General features: G+C 37.8%; 2 protein-coding genes across 5 annotated transcripts in view; one reads left to right on the top strand and one right to left on the bottom strand.

Annotated features, from left to right (window-relative positions):
- The window catches only part of LOC6577001 (lachesin), a 69,704-nt gene that overhangs the window by 8,702 nt on the left and 36,168 nt on the right, over positions 1-24,834 (top strand). The gene's annotated exons all lie outside the window — the stretch shown is intronic.
- LOC6577002 (glycerol-3-phosphate dehydrogenase, mitochondrial) lies at positions 4,080-8,178 on the bottom strand. Its single transcript, XM_044008686.1, has one exon. It carries the CDS (start codon positions 7,971-7,973, stop codon positions 4,788-4,790), a length of 3,186 nt encoding a protein of 1,061 aa, XP_043864621.1. The 5' UTR covers positions 7,974-8,178; the 3' UTR covers positions 4,080-4,787.

The following is a 24,834-nucleotide window of genomic DNA, read 5'->3' as shown; positions in this document are numbered from 1 at the left end:
AAAATTTTGCGTATATCATGGCAGAGGGCTTGGTGTATCTACTCTATATATTTTATTTATTATCTTTATTTTTCTTCTCGGTATTATTTGTATTCTTTTTTGGGAGCACTGAAAATGCAAATGCTTACAAGACGTTTAACTTGTCACCTGCGGGCCAGAGAATGCTCTCCTCACTTATCTGACAGAGGTGCATCTCCCTGCGTTCTATGCCAGGCGATTGGAGGGGAGCTCGGAGACTCCTTCTCCTGCCCTCCGGTCATGTATGAAATACACATTTGTTTGCCTTACATGTTTGTCACTTTTCGCTGTGGCTGAATGTGCTCTATCTCTCTCACTCCACTTCTCTCTCTCTCTCTTTCTTTGTACATTTGAGTTCAAGAAGCTCTTGGCTCTGACTCGCAACGAGCTCGCTGATTCAGTTCGCACTCACAAGACTTGTAGTTGAAAGATATATGATGATTTTATGCATGACAAAAGCGAAAAATATTATTTGCAAAAAGTGGCCAAGTGAAGCGTATGAATAGAGCTGCCTTTAGTTTGTTATCTGGAATTTTACCTACTCTTACTCTTTCAATGTGTGTTTTGTGGAGAAGAGAGCGTACAAAAATTTTGTTAAAGCCTTTATTTTTAAAAATTCTTTTATAAAAAAAAGATCAATATTGCTTAAAGAAAGGAACAATTTTTTTTTTTTTTTTTTTTGTAAATTTGAAGAAGAGTTATAGCAATAATAATAATAAATAGTAATTAGATACAATGAAGAATGAATAATATTTAGATAAAGCTAAAAAGAGACGAAAAAGTTATAATGAAAGATTTATAAATATTCATGTTTTGGTCTTTTAAAATGTTTGCTTAATGATAGTATTGAGTATTTCATTATACTATATATTTTGTATTTATGTTTGCTCTTAAATAGTTAAATTTAAACTAAAGTTCTTTACACAAACATTGCATTCAATCAATTGGCTCAAATCAATTTGGGCATTCTAAAATTTTTGGGTTTCAATTTATTTGGTATACATTTGCCTATAGACAATTAGTTTAGATTTATTTGATAAACACAAAAATGAGCTGCACATAGCTGAAGCTTTAAAAATAAAAGACAAGCAATGGGCTTTAAAAATATTTTTTTTTTTTTTTTTTTTTTTTTTTTTATCATTTGCCTCTATTAAAAAGTCTATTTTGTTGCAAACACAAGTTTCACATTTGCCCACACTGAAAACACATAGATAAAAACGAGAAAAATGAAATGTATGTAACAAAAAATGAAACTCAATTTAAACCACATATGAATACGACTTCCTGCTGCCCACATTTCCACAGGCGTCTGCAGCGCTCTGCGTAAAACACATTTTATTGCATACTATTTTCTCGTCATTTCCGTTTGACATTTATATTTCGCTCTCAGTTTTTTGCCATTTTTATTTTTTTTTGTGATACTTCCTTTATGGTTTATACATACATATATGTACGTATTTATATGTATATAAATATATAAATGTTTTTGCATACATTTCGCATTTTTTGCTCCTTCTAAATGTCCTTGACTGCATTATAACAAGCACTGTAAGCGTGTGTGTGTGGTGTGTGTGTGCATATGTGTGAGTGCGTGGTTTTAATGGCTGCCATTTTCTTAATATTACCAAGTCGCGTGTGCGCCGCATGCACTTTTGCCTCTATTACGAATACTTTCACAGGCTTTGGACTTGGCTTATTAAAATTTTGTACTGACTCGCGGCTTAAGCCGACACTGGCACAAAGACTACATATTTTCTTCTTCTTTTCTTTTCATTTTGGCGCTGCGGCGATTTATGCCACAAGTTCTTGCTCCACCGAAATTGTTGAAATAGTTTCGCGTGCTGCAAATTGTTAACGTAGCTAATCAGCATAAAAATACCAGCCGATTGCAGCGCCCGATAGAAGCAAGCCTAGAGAGTGTGAGAGAGAGAGAGAGTGTGTGTGCGAGAAAGCAGGCAGCAGTGCTGTGGCAAAAAGTGAAAGTGTTTGGCATTAGACCAACTTAATAGCTATGTTTATTAGCTACCTTTTGGCTAAAGGGCTAAAAGTTCGCAGCAGGTGAAAAATTGTTTGAGAATTGAATGCGTGTTTAAGTGATATTTGAAATGAATGCAATTCATTTATGGCTGCTTGTGGCTGAGGCGCATTTACCATTTCTCATTTTAACACTATGGCTAGAATGTTATTTGAAAAAAAAAAGTGTTTTATTGCGGCAGCTTTTATTTTGGCGAAAGGAAAGTGCATTTTCGTTGACTAATAAAGTTAGGTTGGAAATTTAGAGGGATGTGCAAATACAAATATGAATAGAAAGATATTTGCTATAGGGAAATATTATCATTTTGTTATTGGAGTCTTAAGCTGTTTATGTTTAAATAGAAGTCATGCTTTTACTTTTGATTTATTATACAAATATTACTTCATAAATATTAATTTTCTTCTGCAAATTTCTACAGAAAATGTATTCGGGTCCACTTTTGACAACAATATATTTATTTAATAAAATTCATGAAATGTAGATGTAAATTGCGATTCAAATATGCCAGTTGTAAATTGATTTTTATTAAAAAAATATATTGATTTAAACAATAAATTGCCGTGGTGACTAGCAAACCGCATCGCGTTTGTAAACAAACATTTTCGTTCTTGTTTTAATTTTGCAATTCTTTCTTGTTACAGAAATGAGCTAAAAAAAAAAAACAATTAAATAGAAATATGCAAATTAAAAATGTAGATATGTTAAAAAATAATAACAAATTGATTTTAATTCACTTTTTTTGACATAAATATTATGTTCATGTGTCGCATCATATTGTAGAATTTTGCCCACTTTTTCAACCAATTAGTTGAAATATACCCGATATAAATTTATTTATTTGTTTTATTTTTAGAATCATATGTTAGGTTATTTAATTGGCAATTTATGCCGCTGGCTGCTGAGCTGAAATAGGACAATTTACATGATGTTCAATTTGTGTTTCGATTTTCCAGCGAAAAAATTTTACTTTTTTGTAGATTGTTTTTTGCAATCGATTTTCCTTCTAGCTATTGCCGTTACATGGGTAATTTTACGCTTCTGACGTCGTATCTTCTGCTTCTACTTAAAAAAATAAAATAAATAAATTAGCCATATTTTTGTTGTTTAGCGTATGGGGCGGCGTTTCTACTGCACGATGCCATAAGGAAGCCCATTTTGAATTATTGTTATGGGTAGACATTTCTTGTAGTAAATATATGCTTATCGTCCATATATTGCCTTATTTATTGGCTGATTGGGCGGCATCTGTACTTGTATAAGTATTTTTTTTTTTCAGCAAGTCTTGTGCCTAATGTGGCTCCCATTTTGACTAATGGATGCTCGTTAGCTACACAAATGAGTTTTTTATGGTTGCTTTGCTCACTTTTGTTTCTTAAGACGGGCAAAGCGGAAAAAACATCTTAAATCAATTCCATTTTTTAGAGAAGTTACTTCTATTTATTTATTTTTGGTAAATTAATTTTATTTATTTATTTTTATTTTTTGAGAAAGAATTTTTTCTATATAGTCTTGAGTATTCAGGATTGTACATTTTCATTTAGAGAAGCTTTAATTTTTTATTTATTCCTTTTTAAAAATTGATTTTAATTCAATTTTTGTTTAAATAGTTTTAATTATTTTAATTTTTTGCTGAAAGAGAAAATTGTTTTTAAAAACTTTTCAGTATTCAGTCTTGTAAATTATTATTTATTGATTTTCTGTTTATCTATATTATTATTATTGCTTTCATTATTATTATTTATTTATTAGTTTTGTATCTGATTATGACGATGAAAAGATATAATACAGTATAAATGACATACCCCGTCTAAAAAAAAAAAATAAAATAAATAGAACAGTATTATATAATATTATGATAGGCTCGTCTTTGAGTTGGTTCCGAAAAATGTAAAAAATTAAATACTAAATAAATAAAAGATAATAAGCAAATAGCTAAGCAATAAAAGGCAATATCTATGAATTTTGGTAAATATTGTTTTCTTATTCTTCCCATCTTTATATGCTTAAAAAACACGAATAGCATAACTTAATGTTTGTTGACTTTTATTATGATAGATTCTCAACGCTTTTATACGTTCATGTCTCTATGTCAATATACATATGTATATGTGAATATAAAGAAGCGCACTCCACACACTTTCACACTCACTCACTGAAGACCAAATGACGTTAGTGTGCCGGTGTATAAGAAGTGCACTTATATTCATAATTTCACTTAGTCATTTTAAAGTATTTTCTTGAGTTTTTTTTTTTTTTTGCTTTTTTTTTTTTTTTTTTTTTGGAGCGGCATTCACAGTTTCATTTCTTCGTGCCTAAATCATTGTCATTTTGTTTAGTATTCGTAATGCCTGATCTTCGCTTGTCATCGTCAGCTTGCTTAGGCTGTTGCAGCTCAGGAGATTCGCTCACGTCTTGGGCAATGCCAATGCTGCTGGCGTTACTTGCGCTCGTTGCATCCGTAGGCAGTTGATCAATGGATTTCGATTTGCGCATATTTTCCTTAATTTTCTTAAGACTCGCCGTCGCCTGACGTAGAATTGTAACCGTATCGTGAATTCGACTGCCAACCTCTAGAGCATTGCCGACAATTAGGCGTTCAGAGATTTGATCGTTTACCGCATTCAATCGAGAAACTGAGCGGCTCGGCATGATTATGGTCACCTCCGAGTCACTGCTGGGAACTGTTGCCGGCGTGCTGCTCTCAGCTGTTGAAGCTGTCGATGCATATCGTGTATTATTGTTTTTCCTTGGACCGCCCGAGGGGAGGGTGGAGGAGGGGGAAGAGGAGGAGGGGGAGGAGGGAGGAGCTGGAGGAGGAGGAGGAGCTTCCGGGCATCGTTGACTTTGATGATGCTGGGCTCTGGCCACACTTTGGATGAGTTGGCGTCATCTTGTTCGCTGGTAGAGCTGCGCTTGAGTTCCCAGAATTTGGCTGTTCAGCCGCGGATCGCTCCACATCGGTCCTCACCTTGCTTGAATATTGATCTCTGTCCTTTAGTTGGGCCGGATCGTTGCCAGTTGTCGTGGAGGAAGTCCCATCATAGCTACTATTGGCCAATACAGATGTCGGGTCGTCCCTTGAGGGTGGACTCTTATCTGCTGGCGCCTTATCACTGTTTCGGTTTCGCATCAGGAACCCATACATTTTTTCTATATCCTCGGCAGTAAAATACTTGGGCCTAGACTTTTTGATCCTTCTTGTTGGCTGTGTTTTCCTTTTGCTGGTGGATCGTTTGCTGGTTTCTGCTGCCATATCTGCCGTATCGCCTGCTTTCGGCTTTTCCGATGCAGAGGTCCTACGCGATTTCGTTTGGTTGCCAGCTCTACTGACGCCACCCTCTAGAGCCTTGCCGCTGTCCAGCAAGTCTCTATGGCCCCTATGGCTATCATCGCTAATTGTCAGCTCGGCTTGTTCAGGTTGGGGATCTTCGCGCGCTTCACGCCTCGACAATTTCTTATTTGGCTTTCGCACAGGTGAATTCAGTTTCCTGTGTGGGTCCGTTCTCATTTCGCTGGCATTCTTCGCTTTGGCCGAGACATCCAGTTTTTTTGGAGCCTCGCCTTCGGGCCCCGAGTCAGGTATGACATAGGGACTGAAGCTGCAGGTTTTTCGTCTAACTGGCCTATTTGGACTACCTGGACCATCTGGACCATCTGGTCTGTCTGGACCAGCTGGACCTGTTGGCCCATCGGGTGTCTTGTCGGACACGCGTCTCCTTACAGTCGACTTTTTGGAATCCTTGCTGCTGCCACTGCTGCCTCGCACCAAATGACCGACAGACGAAGTGCCTCTGACCATAGACGCTCCGAGGACTGGACTCGATTCATTTGCCAACGCCGAACCGCTGGCTATTCTCGTGGCTGAAGCACTTGACATCATTGGCACTTTCGTATGCATGGCTAAGCCAGCCTGCACCGTCTTCGACAAGGTGTCCGTGCAGCTGGTCTGCGAGTCCATGTCAGCATGGGAAATTGCCGGTAAGCTCGGATCCATGGCTGGGGAGAAAAACTGTGAATCTCCGGCGAGCGCCTGCTGGCACTGTTCGCTCTCTGCTTGGCTCTTTTTGGGCGTGATGATGTCGCCAAGACCCATCTCCTGGCGCAGGAATTTTCGAGCCATTCGCATCTCCTTCAGCTGCCGCTGCTGATCCCAGCCCAGTTCCTCGGACATTATCTCCAGCACGGTGGGCAGCATCTCCTGTGCAGCAACCGCATCAACGAATGCCACACGCAATCGTCGCGCAATCACGTCCACCACGTGGCAGGCATACTCACGCTGGCAGGCATAGATCACCTCCGCCTGTATGTAGGGAAACTGCGGATGCAAGCGCTGCCGGCTGCTGGGCTGCGGGCAATAGCTGGGGCAGAGCAACAGGGGCGCATTGCTGCCATACGATTCGGCCAGGTGCTGTGCCACATCCATGGGCAGATCGTATGCCTGCACCAAATCGAGGGGCAGCATGCAGCAAAAGTTCTCGGCGCCGTCCAGCAACAGATTGCTGGAGACGCTCACATCCGATTGCGGCTCCAGCAGGCACGACTCAATGGCCGTGTTGATCGCATCGACGGCCATAACACGATACGTGCTCCAGCGTCCGCCGGCCAGGGTGATCATCTGATTGCCGCTAACTTCGAGCAGAAAGTTGGGCACAACTTGCGGCTCCTTGTCCTGGTGCCTGTCCTGGTCCTGGTCCTGGTCCTTGGCCATGTCCTGGTCCGTCGCAGTGTCCGCGTTGGTTGGGCACATGATGGACGGCTTCACCCCTGTCCAGGCGCTTAGCACATGCTCCTCGCGCAACTGCACGCAGTCGTCGAGCACGCGGCGCGTATGCCCTAGCAGACAGTTAACCACATCGGCTGTCGGGGCCGGCGGCTCTCCGGTCTGCTCGGGATGCTCCACATCCATGCTGCCCACGAGCAGACGATTCTCAAAGGGCAGCATGATCAGGGCCTCGTCGCCGCCATCGCAGCTGGGAAAGAGCAGGCCACAGTTCTGGGAGCCATAATAGCCGGGCAAGGCGATATGTGTGCCCCAGTGGGGCACCGCAATCGGATTGGCCCGGCAGTCCTCCAGTTTTCGTATCGCATCCGTGCCGGCGCCCGTCGCATTGATAATCACCCGCGTATTGATGATGAACGACTCCTCCTGCAGGGCATCGTCGACGAGCACCTCACGGCAATCCTGATAGCAGCTCGGCATCAGCTTCAGCAGGCGCACATAGTTGGCCACCGTGGCGCCATGCTTGACCGCCGTCATTGCCAGGGCCAGGCACATGCGTGCATCATCCAGCTGGACATCGTAGTAGATCAGCGAGCCCAACAGCCCGTCCTTGCGCAGCAAAGGGAACTCATTGAGCGTTGCCTGCTTGGAGAGGAAGTGGGAGCCGCGCACATTCGTCATGCCCGCCATGGCGTCGTACATCTTCAGGCCCAGCCAATAGAGGGGCAGGCGCAGCGGACTGTAGATGGGCATCAGCATCGGTTGCACTCGATTCAAATGTGGCGCTATCGTTAGCATTGTGGCACGCTCGTTCAGCAGCTGTTGCAGCATGAAGATCTGCTGCAGGTCGGCGCCCTGAATCGCTGCATGCAAATACGAATTGCTGCCCTCAATCAGCTTGCTCGACTTGCAGCTGGCGCCGCTGGCAAAGTCCTCGGCCTCAATGAGGGCCGTCTTGAGGCCGCGAGAGGCCGCCTCGAGGGCACAGCCACAGCCAATGGCACCGCCGCCGATAACCAGTATATCGAAATGTTCGCTCCTCAGCGATGTCATCTGCTGTTTGCGCTTTGGCATCTGGCCGCTGCTCTCCTTGCCCGCCTTCAGGCCCTGGTGGAGCATGGCGCTCATTGAGGACAGTAGGCGATATGGCTGCTTCGGCCATGCCGATGCCGCCAGACTCATCCGCATCTTCATTAGCATATCCGCTCTGTTCTCTCTGTCTCAATTTAACAATCGACTTGGCCAGCCTCGAATCTGTCGAGCTGCAAAACGGTCATTGGAAGCTAGTTGAAACGTAGAATTTACTGAGACATAAAACCGAAAAATTATTTTGGATTTTTGAAAAGCAAATTTAGTTTAATTGAATTAAGCTGGCTCATTTCTCGACTAGTTTCCCATTGATGGCTATTTCAAAGGCATGCGGTCTTATTGATTCATGTACAATATGAATGAATCATAATATTAATCTCTCTGTATATTATCATACTCTATGGTTGTATATTCATTTTAGGAAAGGCTATATTGAGTTTGTGCAATGCCCGTCTGTCTCCATCCGTCCAACTGTCTGTCCAGTTCGTCCGTCTTTCCGTCCATCTTTCCGTTCCACTGGTCGGCCTGTCTATCCCTCCATATATCCCTCCGTCTATCCATCCTTCGTCTGTCCGCCCGTCTGCTCCCCCGTCTGTCCCAACGTATATCAAGTCTGTCTGTCCATCTGTTTCTCCTTTCATCCATTTGTCCGTCCGTTTGTTCGCCCGTCCGTCAGTTCGTCCATCTGTCCATCCGTCCGTCCGTCTGTCCGTATATCTGTCTGTTCGTTGTGTCTGTCTGTCCATCGGCCTGTGCGTCCATCCATCTGTGTGCCCGTCTGCCCGCCTGACCGTCCGTCTACTCTGTCCTGCGATTCTCATGACCTCAAGTGAGTCACACAGATTTCTCAATTTATTCATATAAAATATCATAGGCGATGCCTGTTCCAAGATAATACGATATTTATAATCAATAATAACGAATAAGTATCCTTAATATACATATTATCTTCAATTGGATCAAGAGCGTGCATTAATGACTTTCGAGTCCCTGACGCGACGAAATGACAAAAAAATAAAAAAATAAAATAAACTAACACAAATGGTCGAAATGGTGCCGATATTTATGAGCACGCAAACATGGATAGCAACCGAGGACAAACAAACGGTCGGACGGCAGGATATGACAGGGCGTTGGGGCTAGGCGGCCCTAATCGCGTCAATGGAGAGACAATAGTTGAAAATTAACAAATGAATTGAAATTACTTAAACAAACTCATTAGCGTGTGAAAGTCAAGGCGTTCATCAAGCTGCCCGCGCATTGTTGACACCAAATGTTCGCGGCGGGCGGTTCTGGCTGGGGGGTGGGGGCCTCAAAGGTACTGAAATGGGCATTAAAATAATGCCCAAGGGGGCGGGGAACGTAGGTCAGAGGCAAGTTTTTGCGCGTTGAAATGATTATAACCCCGTCTAAATATTCGGGCTACGCCTAGGCAATTGTTTTCTATTGTTGTTGCTTTTGCTTTTGGCCTGTCGTGTCCGAGGTCCCCTACTGGTCCCCAAAGCGAATGCCCATTGAATGCGGCGAGTAATATATATGTATATATATAGTATATATATATATATTTTTTTTTTTTGAATGCTACTTTCTCCCCTATTGCTTGTAATTAAATTTTCCAGCCTTTATGAGTTAAGCATAGTAATTTCGTGTCCCCTGCCAGTCACGACTTTAAATTGTCATCGATGTGACGGTACGGCGGAGCCGGCTGACATCAATAGCGAGCAGAGGAGACGGCGCAGGTAATTAGGGTAGCTAGATATTTCATTTTCATTTAGTTGACAGCCCAGCATAGCTGTAATTTTCATTAAATGTATTTGAGACATTTGCACTAATTAAGAATTTAACACAAAAGCTCGAATCCCTCAAACTGTTAGGCTAATTCACAAAGTGAAATGAGTATATTGGGTTTCTGCAATACCTATTGCCAAAAAGTATTCAAACTTTCTCGATCAAAGGCGAAATTCATATATAATTTTGAGCTTTATCCTTTTATACCCTGAATCCATTGAAACTGAGAAATCAGGGTATAATGGTTTTGTGAAAAGTATCTAACAGGCAGAAGGAATCAATCAATCAATCAAATTTCAAGTGTTTTGTTTTCCGATTTTACCAATTAAAGCATAACGAAAACCACCAGCCAGACTCATAAGAATCTGTACAGCTCGCCTCAGATAGATCGTTATCCCGATCTTTTGTTAAACATTTGAGGCCCAAAAAGCCATCACCAACATTCCCTGACTAACCGCCAATCTTTTAAAGCTCGTACGACTCTTCTTCGCTTCCAATAAGGAAATCGCTGTATCGGGCATGGCGGGTTTCATTATTAAAGTCCTCCAAGTGAATATGTAACTCATGCGGCTGCGTTTGTGTAATTAAATTGATCTTCTCCAATCCCATGAAACACTCATGTTCTACGTTCCCAAATCCTCTCTTGTATTTCTTCCAGTTGCGATTGAAGTTCAGTTCCATAAATTCGACGCTGAATCACGATCCAACCAGGTCCCGTTATCTTAGAGTCGCAGGGTACGAGGAATGGCTCGATTTTGGGTAACATCATTTCAGATGCAATCGATTTACCTTGGCAGTTAGGTTCTTCTAAAATTTTCTGACATTCTGTTTGCTTCGAATGGAGATCATTATTTTCGCAGCATTTGCAGTTGATTCATTTTCTAAGTCAGATAATTTGTGACCTTTTTCCACTTTCAAAGATTTTAGTTTCAATATTTCGTTATCTCTCTCAATTAGTATCTCTTGTTCTTTTATATGTGTCGATTAGCTCAGTCTGAAGAGCCAATTGCTTATCTTTCGATACAATTAATTTAACCTTTGCCGCCAATTATTTATTGTGTAATTGATTTGTTTTCTGTAGATCTGTTATACTCTGGGTATTTCTGTCTATTTTCGATTGTAATTCTGCTAGAGATTTCTCTTTTGAGAAAACAGACGAGGCGTGTACAAGAAGGGGCTTCACAATCTGATAGCTGTATATTCCACACTGTGCATCTAGTTCTCTATTAGCTTGGCATTGCTAAAATATCTATTATTATATATCTAAGTCTAATTAATATATATGGTAATAATTACCGGACTTTCAGTTGCCCCAAAGCTCACATTAATTGATATTAATATGATCAGCTTGAGATATATTTCCATTTTGAACTGTTTCACATTTGAATTTATTTCGAACTGATCCAAGCTCGTATTTCATAATTGATAATATAAAACAGATAAGGATTAGTCAAAGTCATAGGTGAAATGACTTTGACTAATTTTAAATTGTTACATATTAATAGGTTAAAAGGCTAAACTTATAATTTTTAGACGATTATTGATGAGAATGTTTTAAAAACGCAAAAGCATCTGCTTATACGTGAATATAAATATCATTGATAAGCAGATTCACTGGACGAAAACTGAAACAGATTTCAGGCGCAGACGTTAAGCGCCAAAACAGCAGCAAAAAAAAATAAATAAAAAATTATATATAGCAACAAAACAAATAAGAAAGAAAAAAAAACAAAAAAAAAAAAAAAAACTCTAGGGTCTAAATACAAATTTCCGGCATAAGCCACATAACAAACCAGGCCCGTTAGCGACACGGCCACGGATGCGGATGCGGATGCGGACGGCGGCCCAGCTGTACGGTGGACAATAAGCAGACTGTGCTGTGGCACTTTGTTACATTTCGTTAGCTGGGCAAAGTGCCTCAACACGTCAGGTGACCCGCGACATCCCCCCACCACACATCCAGCCTACCTAGCTCTCTCTCTCTCTCTCTTTGTTCAGCTGCAGCGGGGCTTCGCTTTGTTTTTGTTGGGCGAGCTGGGCTCACCTTGGCACAGCCGTCTGGCGCCCCCGCAGCGTTGCCTTTCAGGCATTATTGCAGCTATAAAGTCAGTGCCTTGAACTTTTTTGTTTTTTTTTTTTTTTTGCCAGTTGTGCTTTTGGGCTGTGTGTGATTGTTGTTGCTGCTGTTGTTGTCGTCGTTTTTGTCGCCTTATTGCTATTGAAGTTTGTTTTTTATGGCCTGGCCGAGAGCTTGACAATAAGCACGTTGGCTGCAAAACTTTTCCACTTCTCATTTATTATTACGCGTCCAGTTTTATTTATTTTCATTCTGTTTTTTTTTTTTCTTCCCAGTTGTTGTCCTGACAACATAGCGACACAAAATTGTCGTCTCCATGTTGTCCAGCTAACGAAAAAAAAAAAACGACAACAACAGCAATTACAAATCACAAAATGCAAACAAGCGCATGAGCATCTAAAAAAAATAATATTAAGAATTAAAAAAAAAAAAAACAAACTGAGCTAGGCGCAAGAAAGAGCAGGAAAATTAATATAATTCAAATAAACGATTTGCAACGCTTCGTCGAGCAATCAGCGACGTGTTAAGTTTAAGTGGCATAAATTGTTGTTACTGCCACGGGGCAACAAGAGTTTCCTGCCCCTCGCATTCGAATTCGTAACAAATTCATCGTTGTAATTTTTTTTTTGCTTATTGGCAAAACTTTTGATTTATAGCCTTGGCTGCTCTAAAATGAATAACTTTGAGCTCTTGGGCCGCTGCAGCTGAACATAACGACAATTTAATTAGCAGCGAATAAATTGCAGAAAGTTAAATAATATAAATAATTGTTGCAGCTAGCAAGGCAAAAATTTAATTTGAAAAAATTAAAAAATATATACTCTAAATTGTAAAACATATTTTTAAATAAAAAAATAAATAAATAAAATAAAAAAAAATAAAAACCTTTCATCTTTCAAGTTAAGTTCAAGTTAATATTTAACTCAATAAAATAGTAAATATTTATATATATTTAAATTTTATTTATAATTTTTACATTTAATTTATATTATAATTTTATTATCCCTTTAATGCATTCTCAATTTCATTTTAATTGAAGTATAATTCTTATCGGCATTATAAACTAGAAAATTGTATAAACATTTTTTCTTAAAGTGCGACAACTGGCATTTAGATTTGACTGTGGCTACAAGACTGGCGCCAGAGACACTTGCCTGGCCATCCATATTGTATATTGTGTGTGCATTCAGTTCTATGATATAATTGGCCTACACACGCAACGAGGAAGCCGAGACGTGGTCCAAGAACATGGCAAATGGTCAATGGTCAGCAAATGCTCAGTTGGCCATGGCCAAGAGACAGAGCAACCAGGCTGAGCATAAAGGCGCTAATTTGAAGCAATTAGTTTTGTGCTTCCATATATGTGTGTGTATATGTCTATGTGTTTGTGTGGACATACATATATAGGGCAAAGGACAAACAACAAACGATGTGACAATGCAGTAAATTCAAACCGATTGAAAAAAAGTATGTGGCTATTGAATACTCTTTCCTTAAAGAAGTTGACTTGCTTTGCATAGAATTCCTATGTTAATGAAATAGATAAATAAACAACGTTTGTGCATTATCTTTGTTTTTTGTTATAGTATCTTGTTCGTTATTTATTTTTGCTAATTTTATTAAATGTTTTTTTTTTTTTTTTTTTGTTTCATAAATGCCTTATTGATTTACATTTTTGTACATACATTTTCATTTCAAAACTGCACCTTTATTGCAATTTAGATTAGATTTTATTATATATAAAAATAACTCAAATTCAAGTACACAGCTTTAAAAAATTAATTAATATATTTTGTATTAAAATATTTTGTTTATAGTTCTGTATTATTCAAATAAAAAATAATAATAATGAGAATAATAATAATAATAATAGTAATAAAAAAAGATAAATAATATAATAAAAAAGATATATGTATATATGATATATATATATATAATAAAAGACAAAGCTAATTAAATTGAAAATAAAAAGAAATGTTATGATAATTTTTAAGTATATCAAATTTACTGAAAAATAGTTTTCTCTACTATACTCTTTTACTCAGTGCAAAACTGATATCTGTTTTTATTTATTTTCTTTTTTATTTATATATTTATTTATTTATTATAATTTTCTTTTAAAGTGAAACATTTTCAAAGCAATTAAATGTTATCGCATTTTTTACGACTTGACATCAATTAAATTTTTACCTTCGGTTCGACTGTAGTTTTGCTTCCTTTCTTCCTTTTTCGTTTTTAGTAATTTTTACTACGACAAACTGTTGGACAATGCCAGCAAATATTATTTTTTTAGTATGCTTGTTGTAGCCATCAACGTTGCTGTTGTTGTTGTTGTTGTTGTTGGCCAACACTATTTGTGTCATGCAACAATGTAATTGGCACTGTCGTTGTCATTTCCGCTGGACACACGGAACGCCAGGGCGAGACATTAAGGATATTACGTGGGCAAGCGTGTAGCGACCAGACGCTAAACAAAGGTTCAGCAAGGAGACGACAAAAGGCAGAGAGAAAGAAAGAGACAGACAAAGGGAGAGAGAGATGGAGTGGGAGTCCCCATTCAGCGGAAGGAAGCAACTTGTAGGTCGGCATTTGTGCAGTTTTTATGCTGTCTGTCTGTCTGTGTGTGCGCGTGTGTGTGTGTGTGTACTTGTCGCCCTTTTGCTGTTTAAGTTGTGGGCGTGGCCGTGTCCCGGCCAATTGTTAAGTTGAAAATAATAGAGGTGGACAGAGGACTGTCAGGCTGTCACTGGCGAACAATGCCACCCGGACGCTAATCGAGTTGGATGTGAGCAATCTACTAGGTAACTCCCACTCCTCCGATCCACCCGACTGACATTGCAATACCAAAATTAATGACTCAATAGGCCATAAGGCCACAAAGCTGCAGCACTGAAAGCCATTGTTTTCCACTCTTGGCCTTTTTTAATTGCGCCCCTCGCCCGCCCATTGGCCGTTTGGCGGTTAGCCATTATTTATATTATTCACCTCTCAATTGTTACACACACAATATACACTTCGCCTACAACTGCCCTTTAGCCACACCAAACCCCCACACATACATAAACTACATTAGCTCTTGGCTACACTTGCGGCTTGTGGCTGTGGTTAGCCCAAAAGCCTCGAGAGGAACTCGGAAGTAGAGGTGTCTAATGGCATCACATATTAAGTATGCCGTCCTTTAATGTAAATATGTATGTTAGAAATACTGATAAAAAAAAGTGCAAATTGACACGCAACTTAAATCAAAGAACCAAAAACTGTATAAAGTTTAAAGGACAAAGTCATGGCTAATGAGACCTTTATCAAATACCAGATATTAAATAACATCTATTAAATCACTTTGAAAATCGTTGAATACTTTTCCATATATTGCAATCAGAAAATTTATTTAGTAAGTTTGCACTTAATCCACGGGGCAATTTAAAGAGATTTAACTTCTCCTTAAAAAAAAAAAAAAAAAAAAAAAATATATATATATATATATATATATATATATATATATATATATATATAATGAATTTAAGTAAATTTTGGTAAATAAATGTTTACAAAATTTCGTACTAAATTCAATTCATAGACTGATCAATAAATTTTTAATAAAAATAAGAACGTAAAATATGTATTTATAAAATTTAATATCTAATTCAATTAAAATTAGATAAATAATTCTTTAATCCAATAAAATTAATGAAAAAATACTATATTTACATAATTTAATGTCTAATTCAATGCAAATAAAAAATATATAATGTGTATACAAAATATTTAAAAATATTTTCAAATAAAAAGTAAAAACTCATTAGAAGGAAGCAGGCCATAATAAAATCTATGTAGCAGCTCACGTTAGCTGGGTGCATAGAGTATCTGCTAGAGAGGCACAGCCGGTTAGAGCATTATTTAGACATGTAACATTTAAATATTATATATTTTATTGATATCATAGTTTTCAATAAATAATTTTGTCTTAAAATGTTATTAAAATATATATATATACATTTTTCCTCAACTCTCTTTCAGGTAAGTCCATGGCAATCTTGACTCACGATGTTATAAAATAAAACCATATTGGCTGCTCGTAAGTTCTTTTCAATTTGCACCTAAAAATTGTTTAAGCTAAGATCAAACTGGATCAAAGTTAGCTTGGGTTAGGTTAAGTGGTAGATCCTAACTTTTACACCTATTTGAACGTTTTTAACGCTAAGAACCGTAAGCAATGTGGCATGAAAAACTTTGTCCTGCCTTGCCATCGCCTGGGGCAAGTTGTGTATGTGTGTGTATGGGTGTGTAGTGCCTTGGTCACTTTAGGTGCCACGCCACATTCGACACTTTATCACCTGGTTGGCCAATGGCCATGTTTTCCAGCCCGGCCATAACATTTAATGGTGCTCCGCTTAACGCTTGTAAACACGTGGGTGTTGTCTTCCCCCTCGGCCCAATCAGAATGTGTTTGTGTCTATGTCTATGTGTGTGCTTATACATGTTGCCCGCCTGCCACGCCCCTTTAGCCATGTATGTGTGTGTGTGTGTGAGAAAGTTTCTGTGTTTGTGCTCGTGTCGCTTGCTTTCTTTTGGAAAATTATGCCCAATGGGCATGCTAATTTCACTCAACTGAATCGCTTTTGAAAGTCTACAATTACCGCTAATAGCTGGCAAACAGAAATCAAATGTAGTCCCTGCCTCTGTTAGCCCCTGCCATTCATTAGCGTTAATTGTCGCGCGGCCACACGGCGTATGCGCAACTTTTACCATATTATTATTGCAAATTAGCAAATCACTTAGCTCTCGACTTAAAAGTCGGCTGCCAGCACCGAAAATCCCATTGGAAACATGCGAATTAATTAACTAACTTGTTAAACTTTCACAATTTTGGGCCAAAAGTATTTTTCGACGCATTTTCTTTGAATTAATGTTGAAGAAAAAGGTTAACCCAAATTTCATTACCGTCGATTTTATACTCTTTACAATTGGAATAAGAGAAAGTTGAAATTTTGCAAGAAAACAGTGATACTCATTTAAAAAAAAAAGTATAAAAATATGTATAAAAATAAAAATTTTAATTCAACAAAATTATATTTACTTAATATCATATTTAAAAAAGTTTATATATATATATATATATATATATATATATATATATATATATATATATATATATATATATATATATATATATATATATATATATATATATATATATATATATATATATATACATATAAAAAATAATAAATACAGTGGAATCCGGTTATAACGACTCCAAGCGTCCAACCGGTTATGTCGACGAAAATTCTATGTCTTGGTTGGTCCCCATACAAACTTATACGAAAAAGCCTCCGCTTAGTAAGTCTCCGCTTTTAACGACAATCCGCTTATCCCGACGATTTTTTTTTTTTCATATTTTCACCGGATATTACGACGTGCCGAAAAAAATGGGAAATAATGACAACAAATTTAAGCATTAAAAGACGCTGTTATAAATGTATATATGTTTCTATTTATTAGTGATCAGTGTGTACGTAGCAGCGATACAAATGCTGCTAAGACAGAGAGAGAGAGGCACAAGCTGCAATGCCGTCATCACAAAAATGTTTATTATATTAGTCTTTGTTTATTTTTTAAGAATATTTTTTAATTACAAAAAAGTATAATTATTTAATTTATTTAGAGCAATTAAAAAAAAAAAAAAATTAAATTAACACTATTTATTATATATATTATTTTTATATATATATATATATATATATATATATATATATTTTTTTTTTTTTTTTTAATAAAAATATGATAAATTGTGCTAGCAGTATTTATTTAAACGTATTGCGTTTAACTTTTTTTTTTGCTATAAATTTATATATAAATGTGTGTTAGCTACTAACAATAATAGAATTTTTTAACTTTATTTGTTCATTAAATTAATTTTTGTTTGTCTTAAAAATATTGAAAGTTGTATTTTAAATAATTATGAATACGTATAAATAAATAAAAAATTGATTAAATATATATTCATTGTCACTCGCTTTTATCGATACTCAAAGTGAAGCTCTTCATACATAACTAGTTACATTAAAATATTTATTTTGATATAGATATATATTGTATACGGATAACATAATAAAATCAAATTGTTCCATACAAAAAATTTAAAATTGGCGCAATTCACATAGTGCATATGCCTCAAAGTGTTACACACTTAATTTCATTATTTACATACTTCTCTGTTAGGGTACGGGCAGTAAGAAAAGGGCACAAAAAATAAAGGCACAAAATTGAGACGAAAAATCCCATTGGCATTAGGCCTTAACGCTTCGCTTAGCTCGTTATTGAAGCCGAAGTTTATTGTTGAAAGTTTTGAGCCGGCGGCAATTCGCTTTCCGAAAGCAATTATCCTCAAGGAAGTCTGCGACTTAATTGATTTCGCAAACACTGAGCTGGAGTGCTGGCAGTCAGTCAGCCGAGGGCAGTTGTTACAGTCTTAAAGGGATTCTAATAAGCGCATTGAGCGTGTGCCTTTTGTCTTTTGGGCTCTGACGTACGAATATCCTTGTATTATCCTTTCGGTTCAAAAGTTCATTGAGCATTTAGATAACAACATTTCGTCGGCTTTTTTCACACTTTACAGCCGGACGTGCTGCCATCGTCTCGCTTCGAGGGCCAAAGTTGAGCAGTTCAACTGTGTGTATATAGATATGTGTGTGTGTGTCTGTTTGACCGGAAGTTAAGCGCCCACGCAACTCTAGCCATCGCACTCAATCCCTTGCCCATGGTCGACATTTTGGGCACCAGCGTGTAGTTTAAATATAATTTGAAAATTGTGTTTATTTAATTGCCCGGAAAGCTTGAACGCTTGAACCTTTTTTATTCTCCTTTTTTTTGTTTTGTTTTTGTATTTTGCATTGTATTCGGGTCTTAGTCAGCTTTAATTGTTATAGCTGATTGAGTTTTAGTGAAATGTCCGCCGCAAAGTGATCCATTCGATTTTATTATTAACCATTTGCAGCAAAAAATTATTTTTTACGTTAGTAGTACTATAATTAAATTCAATGATATTTATGTGAAACAAATTAATTTCATTTTAATGGAATTTAGGCAGATTTAAATCATATATTTTCAGTTTTTTTTTATTTAAACACAAATTAAAGCGTAGGGCTTTTTCAATTGCGATTTCAATCAAATATTTAGTATAAATTAAATTAAAATTGCGTATTTATATGCATATATATTTAAATTTTTTGTTTTATTTCATTTCATAAAGTTGCTCTACTCCCCGGTAGATGGCGCCTTTTCGGCTTACTTTAACTGCAAATATTTATTGAAGTGATAGCATTTCCATTAATTTGACAGCTAAGCCCACATGCAACGCCCTCTTGTTTTTGGTGCAATTCGCTCGCTGGGTATGTTAATTCTACAGCACACTCATGTTTTTGGATGATGATGTAGAGTTTCTGGCACACGGCCAGCAACGGATAAAACAAGCAAGACCTTCCCTTTTTTTCTTTTCTTTTTTTTGGACTGGTTGCTGCGAAATGAACGCATTCTGCTATGGACTTTTTGGAGGCGTTTTTCTGCCCGGAAGCAATAACAATAACGCGCACATGAAGCCAGTCTCTGTATGTGTGTGTGAGTGTGTTATAGCTACACTCGCCTATGTATATACTGCTAGCTGTGCTCCCTCATTTTTTTTTTTGCGCTCTGAAACAGTTTGATGAACTTGCAGGCCAACTGCCGGCAGCTCGGCAATTGCGGCGCTGCTGCTTTTGATTGTTTTTATAGATGATGCGCCGAATCCTGCACTCTCTAGCTTGTTGATTTTGATGATGATGATGATGATGGTGGTGGTGGTGGTGGTGGTGGTGGAGATGGGCTTGGCAATCGCAATCACAATCACAATCATGATGATTGTGTTTTGGAGCCTTGTCTGCAAAGCTTTTTCCTTTCATTTTTTGGTAACGCCGTTTGCTGTTATTATTGTTGTTGCCTTTGCCCCGTTCACCGCATTTGCCACAGTTGATTTCGTTAATAGAAAATTTAATTGCTTTTATTGATATATTCCGGGCAGAGGAGCGACTGTGATTGTAATTGGGATTACACGAATGGAGATGCAACGAGCTGGGAATTTTATTGATTGCCAGTGAATTGTTGACAAGCAAGCGAGGAACCGGCGGGTATTAAAGCGCGTACCTCAACGATTTTGCTGGAATTTATTTGAAGAACTTATTAAAATGCATCTATGTGTTGAAATCTACTTAGACCTTCTAATTAATTACCCTTGCAAAACTTTAAAGTTACAATGATTGATTACAATAAAAATGATTGTATTAAAAATATTTAAAAATTAACTTAAAGTTCTAATATTATGCTAAAAAATATAATGCAAATAAAAAATTAATATACAAATATGTATATGATATTAAAATATATAAAAAAGTAATAGAATAAATACGTAAACAAATAAATAAATATTTGAAATAAAAACATTAAATACAGAAAGCAAAAATAGTAATAATTGAATAGAACAACAATAATAACGAGAAAACACTACAGATATAAAATATATAAATTTAATAAATAATATAAAGAAAATAAAAAATTAATTAATTGATTAAGGCTCTCAAATACCTGATTCCTTTTTTACACTTCTTTCGTAAAGTCCCTTTTGCTCTGATCCGGTTCTACGATTCGATTTATTCGTGTGACGCTCTTTTCTCAAACATCATTTAGGGAGAGACGCAATTGATGTTCGTTCAGTTCAAGCACTCGAGCTTATCGAATCCAGCTCTCTCCTATCAATACATCAACAAAACTCAATCAAGCCGTCGGTGATTTCCCCTAGAGAAAAAAAAAGGTTTCTGTTTTTTGTCAGAGCGTCAGCAAAAGGCTCAAGAAAGTAGCTAAAAACTTTTTAATCATATTGAAAATATCTAATATTCCCTTTAAATTTATAAATTCTATTCACAAATATATTTAAATATACTTGTTTTATACATGTAATTTAAATATAATAATTAATGGTAACTTTTACCCTATCTATGTAAATTCTTGATTATAATTTTCTTAAAATTCTATTTTATAAAAGAATTTTTATATATTTATATTATTTCTTCACCCTCACCTTAAGTCTACTCAACTCAGGCCTCTCATGCTCTGAAATATGAAATGCCATAGCCACGCTGTGTCCAATAACTCAAGCACACTCTGCCATGTTTCAGAAGCCCGCCTTCATCCTCATTCAGTCATTCAATCAGTTATCCAACCAATTCGCTGGTGTAAGCCACATTCACACGTGCTTCATTCTCGCCTGGCTGTAAAACATAGCCCAACTTCAAGTAATAGTAATATTTACTTACTGAAGGTTAAAAGCTGAAAAACTTCTTTTGAAGCATTGAATAACACGCTCACACACACACACACAAACAGACAAACAAAAATAGATACACACGCACACAGACACAGCTATGATTGTGTGTAACGGTGAGTAATCCGAATATCGAATGAAATAAAACATCAACTGCAATTAGCTGAGCAATCGATGGAAGCAAGTAATAAACTTCTGGGCTGCCAACAACATTTGCCACTGATTGACTAGCAACAACAACAACAACAACAACAGCAACATCGCACAGTGGCGCAAAAATCAAAACAACCCATACTATTTGCTAATGCGACCCTAACAAGTTGAAGCCAGCAGCAGCTGCTGGGAAGTGTGATGGGAAGGTGATGGGGAAGGGGATGGGGAAGGAGAAGGGGAAGGGGGGCAAACAGTCAGGTGTGGGCGGTACTTCAGCGAAAGGGAACTGAAATCTTAATTAAGATTGATATGTTCACGTGTGTGTGTGTGTGTGTGTGTGTGTGTGTGTGTGTGTGTGTGTGTGTGTGTGTGTGTGTATCATGGCAAGCTAACTGCCCGCACTGCGCTCTCCTTCGGCTTGACTGACACTTGTCTATCTAGCTACACCTGACTGAATGCTGACGTACCTCCACACTCACACACACACACACATACACAGACTCTCCCCTTCTCTGGCAGCCACGCCCCCCTCGCCCACATCTCATGTGTGTTTGATATTCGTTTCCATTTTCAACTCTCGAGGTTGTTTTGCTGCTGTTGTTTTGGTGGAGCGTGGTCAACCTTTCGCTCGAATTGCAGCACGAATTATTTATGACATTCGATTTGGAATTGTCGTTGCCTTAGTTGTTATTGTTGTCGTTCTGTATTATCGTAATTAGTGGCCCGAAATTGACATTAGTCGAAATCTGGAACCAAATCGAAATCGTTGAGCAATTTTCGCGTGTTTATTCTTGCGCGTCAATCACATGACATTTCTGACATCGACCTGAAATACCCTGTATATGTATGTAGGTTTGCAATCACTGCAATCACTACATTTGCCAGATGTTGGCCTCTACATATGAAAACTGAAACAGTTACAAGTGGCAGTTAGTTTAGGAAATTTGAATTAAATTATTATAAGAATAATAATCATAATAATATTTAATTTGTATTCAATGCCCTAAAGATAATGTTAAATCGGCAAATCTGCTTGATCAATTCAATATTTTGCAATGTTTGTATTTTATTTACTATCATATATTTTAAAAGTAAGATTAATGAATGTCATTTATGATATAGAAATTGCAGATATTTAATTTCATTAAGTTTCATTCACCCGTTTCATTTAATTTGTCTTCTTCGGTATTTGAAATTGAAATTCAAATATACATATATGTATATATATATATATATATTTTTTTAAAACATATTAACACATATTTACATATATATTTTGTATCTGTTAACTAAAGAAGAACGATTTCCAAATATATACAATCAATTGAAAAAAAAAAGAAATTGTAAGTAATAGAAAAAAGTTTTTGTTTTTAAAATTAGTTTTTGGAAATTTTTTTTTTTTTTTTTTGTGCATGCAACAGCATTTGTGCCGCAAAGCAGACGAAGCATGTTGCGCACAGCAAATTAAGTGCAGCCACAACACGCACACACACACATACACACGCACACTCACTCTAGGCGATGCAGCTAGCAGATGGCAAGACTTTTAACACTCCAGGGATAAAGTTTCATTAAGAGCCGCCTAACATGTCCGGGATGGAGTCCAAAACTTGGTAAAGCCACAAGGCGGCGCAGCACAAGTGACAGATGAGGGTGAAGATGGCAGGAAGTGGATGCCAGATAAGGCAGGCAAACATACACATGCACATGCACATGCAGAAACAGATGCATCTATATATATATATATATATATATATATATATTTATACGTATGTATATGTGTTCAGACCAAACTATCATACTTCATAGTACGAGGCACTTCACTTCAAATTGCACTTCGGGTTTATGAAGCACACGCCCACTCTTGGCAGCCGCCCACTTCACTTCAAGTGCATGTGAAACCGCAGTTGAAAGGCATTTATTGTACTTGTCATTGTTGTGGAGGGTGCCAAAATGGGCGTGTGGGCGTGTGGGCGTGGCATATGCAAGTCCAGACTGTGCGGTTGGCAACCAATTTCTTTGCCTTTGCCTTTGCCATTGCCATTGCCATGGCCCCAGCCCAAACCCGGGCCCAAGCCCCCAACGTTCGCATAGAAAAATGCTTTACTCGCTCTTATGAATGCCAATGCACTGTGCTCATAAAAAGTTTCACTGTGTGGGTGTGTGGGTGTGTGGGTGTGTGGGTGTGTGTGTGAGTGTGTGTGTGTGTCTCTCTGTGTGGGACGGCATGCTCTGTCTTTTTGTGTATTAGGCATTTGCTAAACGACCCTAGTTAACCTCCAGGCCAAATAATTTGCATCAAGCACTTGCACTCTACACAATCTCCTCTCTCCCTCTCTCTCTCTCTCTCTCTCTCTCTCTCTCTCTGTTTCTCTCACACCCTCGCCTGACTCGAACTTTTGTCGAGAATCTGTATTACGCCCTTTAGGGCAATGTGGATCTGGCACGGGCTCTTGCCTAGCCATAGCGTTCCTAACGCCCCTCCCTCTTCCAGAATCTTCTGTGTCTATGCCGCTGCTTATTTTAGTTATGGCATTTGAGGCATTTTTGCCAAGTTTACAAGATTATGCGCTTAGTGTTTGGGCCGGCACTGCGAACCAACAAAACTTCATCCGAAGCATAGAAAACTTGTTTCTAGCATTCAAGGTGAAAATGAATGAGTGTTTCTCAGTGTGCGTGTGTGTCTATGAGTGCAGATGGCTGTCTCTCTGAGTGTTTGGCCAGGGCTGTAATTAAATTGGTGCCATTTTGAGTGGTGTGTGCTGTGCGAGCTATATACGAACTGGGCAATAAAGCCCATGCTTAAAGTTATGAATTTGCAGGATTTGGGTTAAAACAATCGCATCCTCTTCTCGAGTGAAGGAATACAACGAGTAACTCTGCATGATTTTGCTGCTCCCATAATTCTAGGGACTCGATAGCATACCATCCCGCCTCCACTCTTGATCCGAATAAATATGTATATCCCACAGACCTGTATGACATTTGATGATTGTAAAAACCTTTTTTTTTAACGAATAACGGAGTATTATGCCGTTAGTTGTTTCCAGATTACAAGGTGCTCAATTATTGTAGTATCTCTTGTTCTTTTATATGTGTCGATTAGCTCAGTCTGAAGAGCCAATTGCTTATCTTTTGATTCAATTAATTGAACCTTTGCCGCCAATCATTTATTTTTTAATTCAATTGTTTTCTGTAGATCTGTTATACTCTGGGTATTTCTGTCCATTTTCGATTATAATTCTGGTAGAGATTTCGCTTTTAAGAACACGGGTGAGGCGTGTGCAAGAAGGGGCTTCACAATCTGATAGCAGCTTATTCCTCACTGTGCATCTAGTTCTCTATTGGCTTGGCATTGCTAAAATATCTATTATTATATATCTAAGTCTAATTAATATATATGGTAATATTTACCGAACTTTCCATTGCTTGTGTTTTGCATTTTCGAATTGCATATCAGTATCATAAACGTGCATTGACGTCAGACGATGAAAAAGCTATGAACGATACTTTACATTATGTATAATCGGGAGAAAAGGCTAAGCTTATCAATTACAGACAGCCATAAGTCAGAAGTTGTGACATATAACATTTATTAGAAA

This window comes from Drosophila mojavensis, unplaced genomic scaffold (assembly GCF_018153725.1).
Source record: "Drosophila mojavensis isolate 15081-1352.22 unplaced genomic scaffold, ASM1815372v1 contig_36, whole genome shotgun sequence".
NCBI lineage: Eukaryota > Metazoa > Arthropoda > Insecta > Diptera > Drosophilidae > Drosophila > Drosophila mojavensis.
The sequence above is the reverse complement of the archived record's forward strand: the minus strand, read 5'-3'. Positions and strand labels throughout refer to the sequence as shown.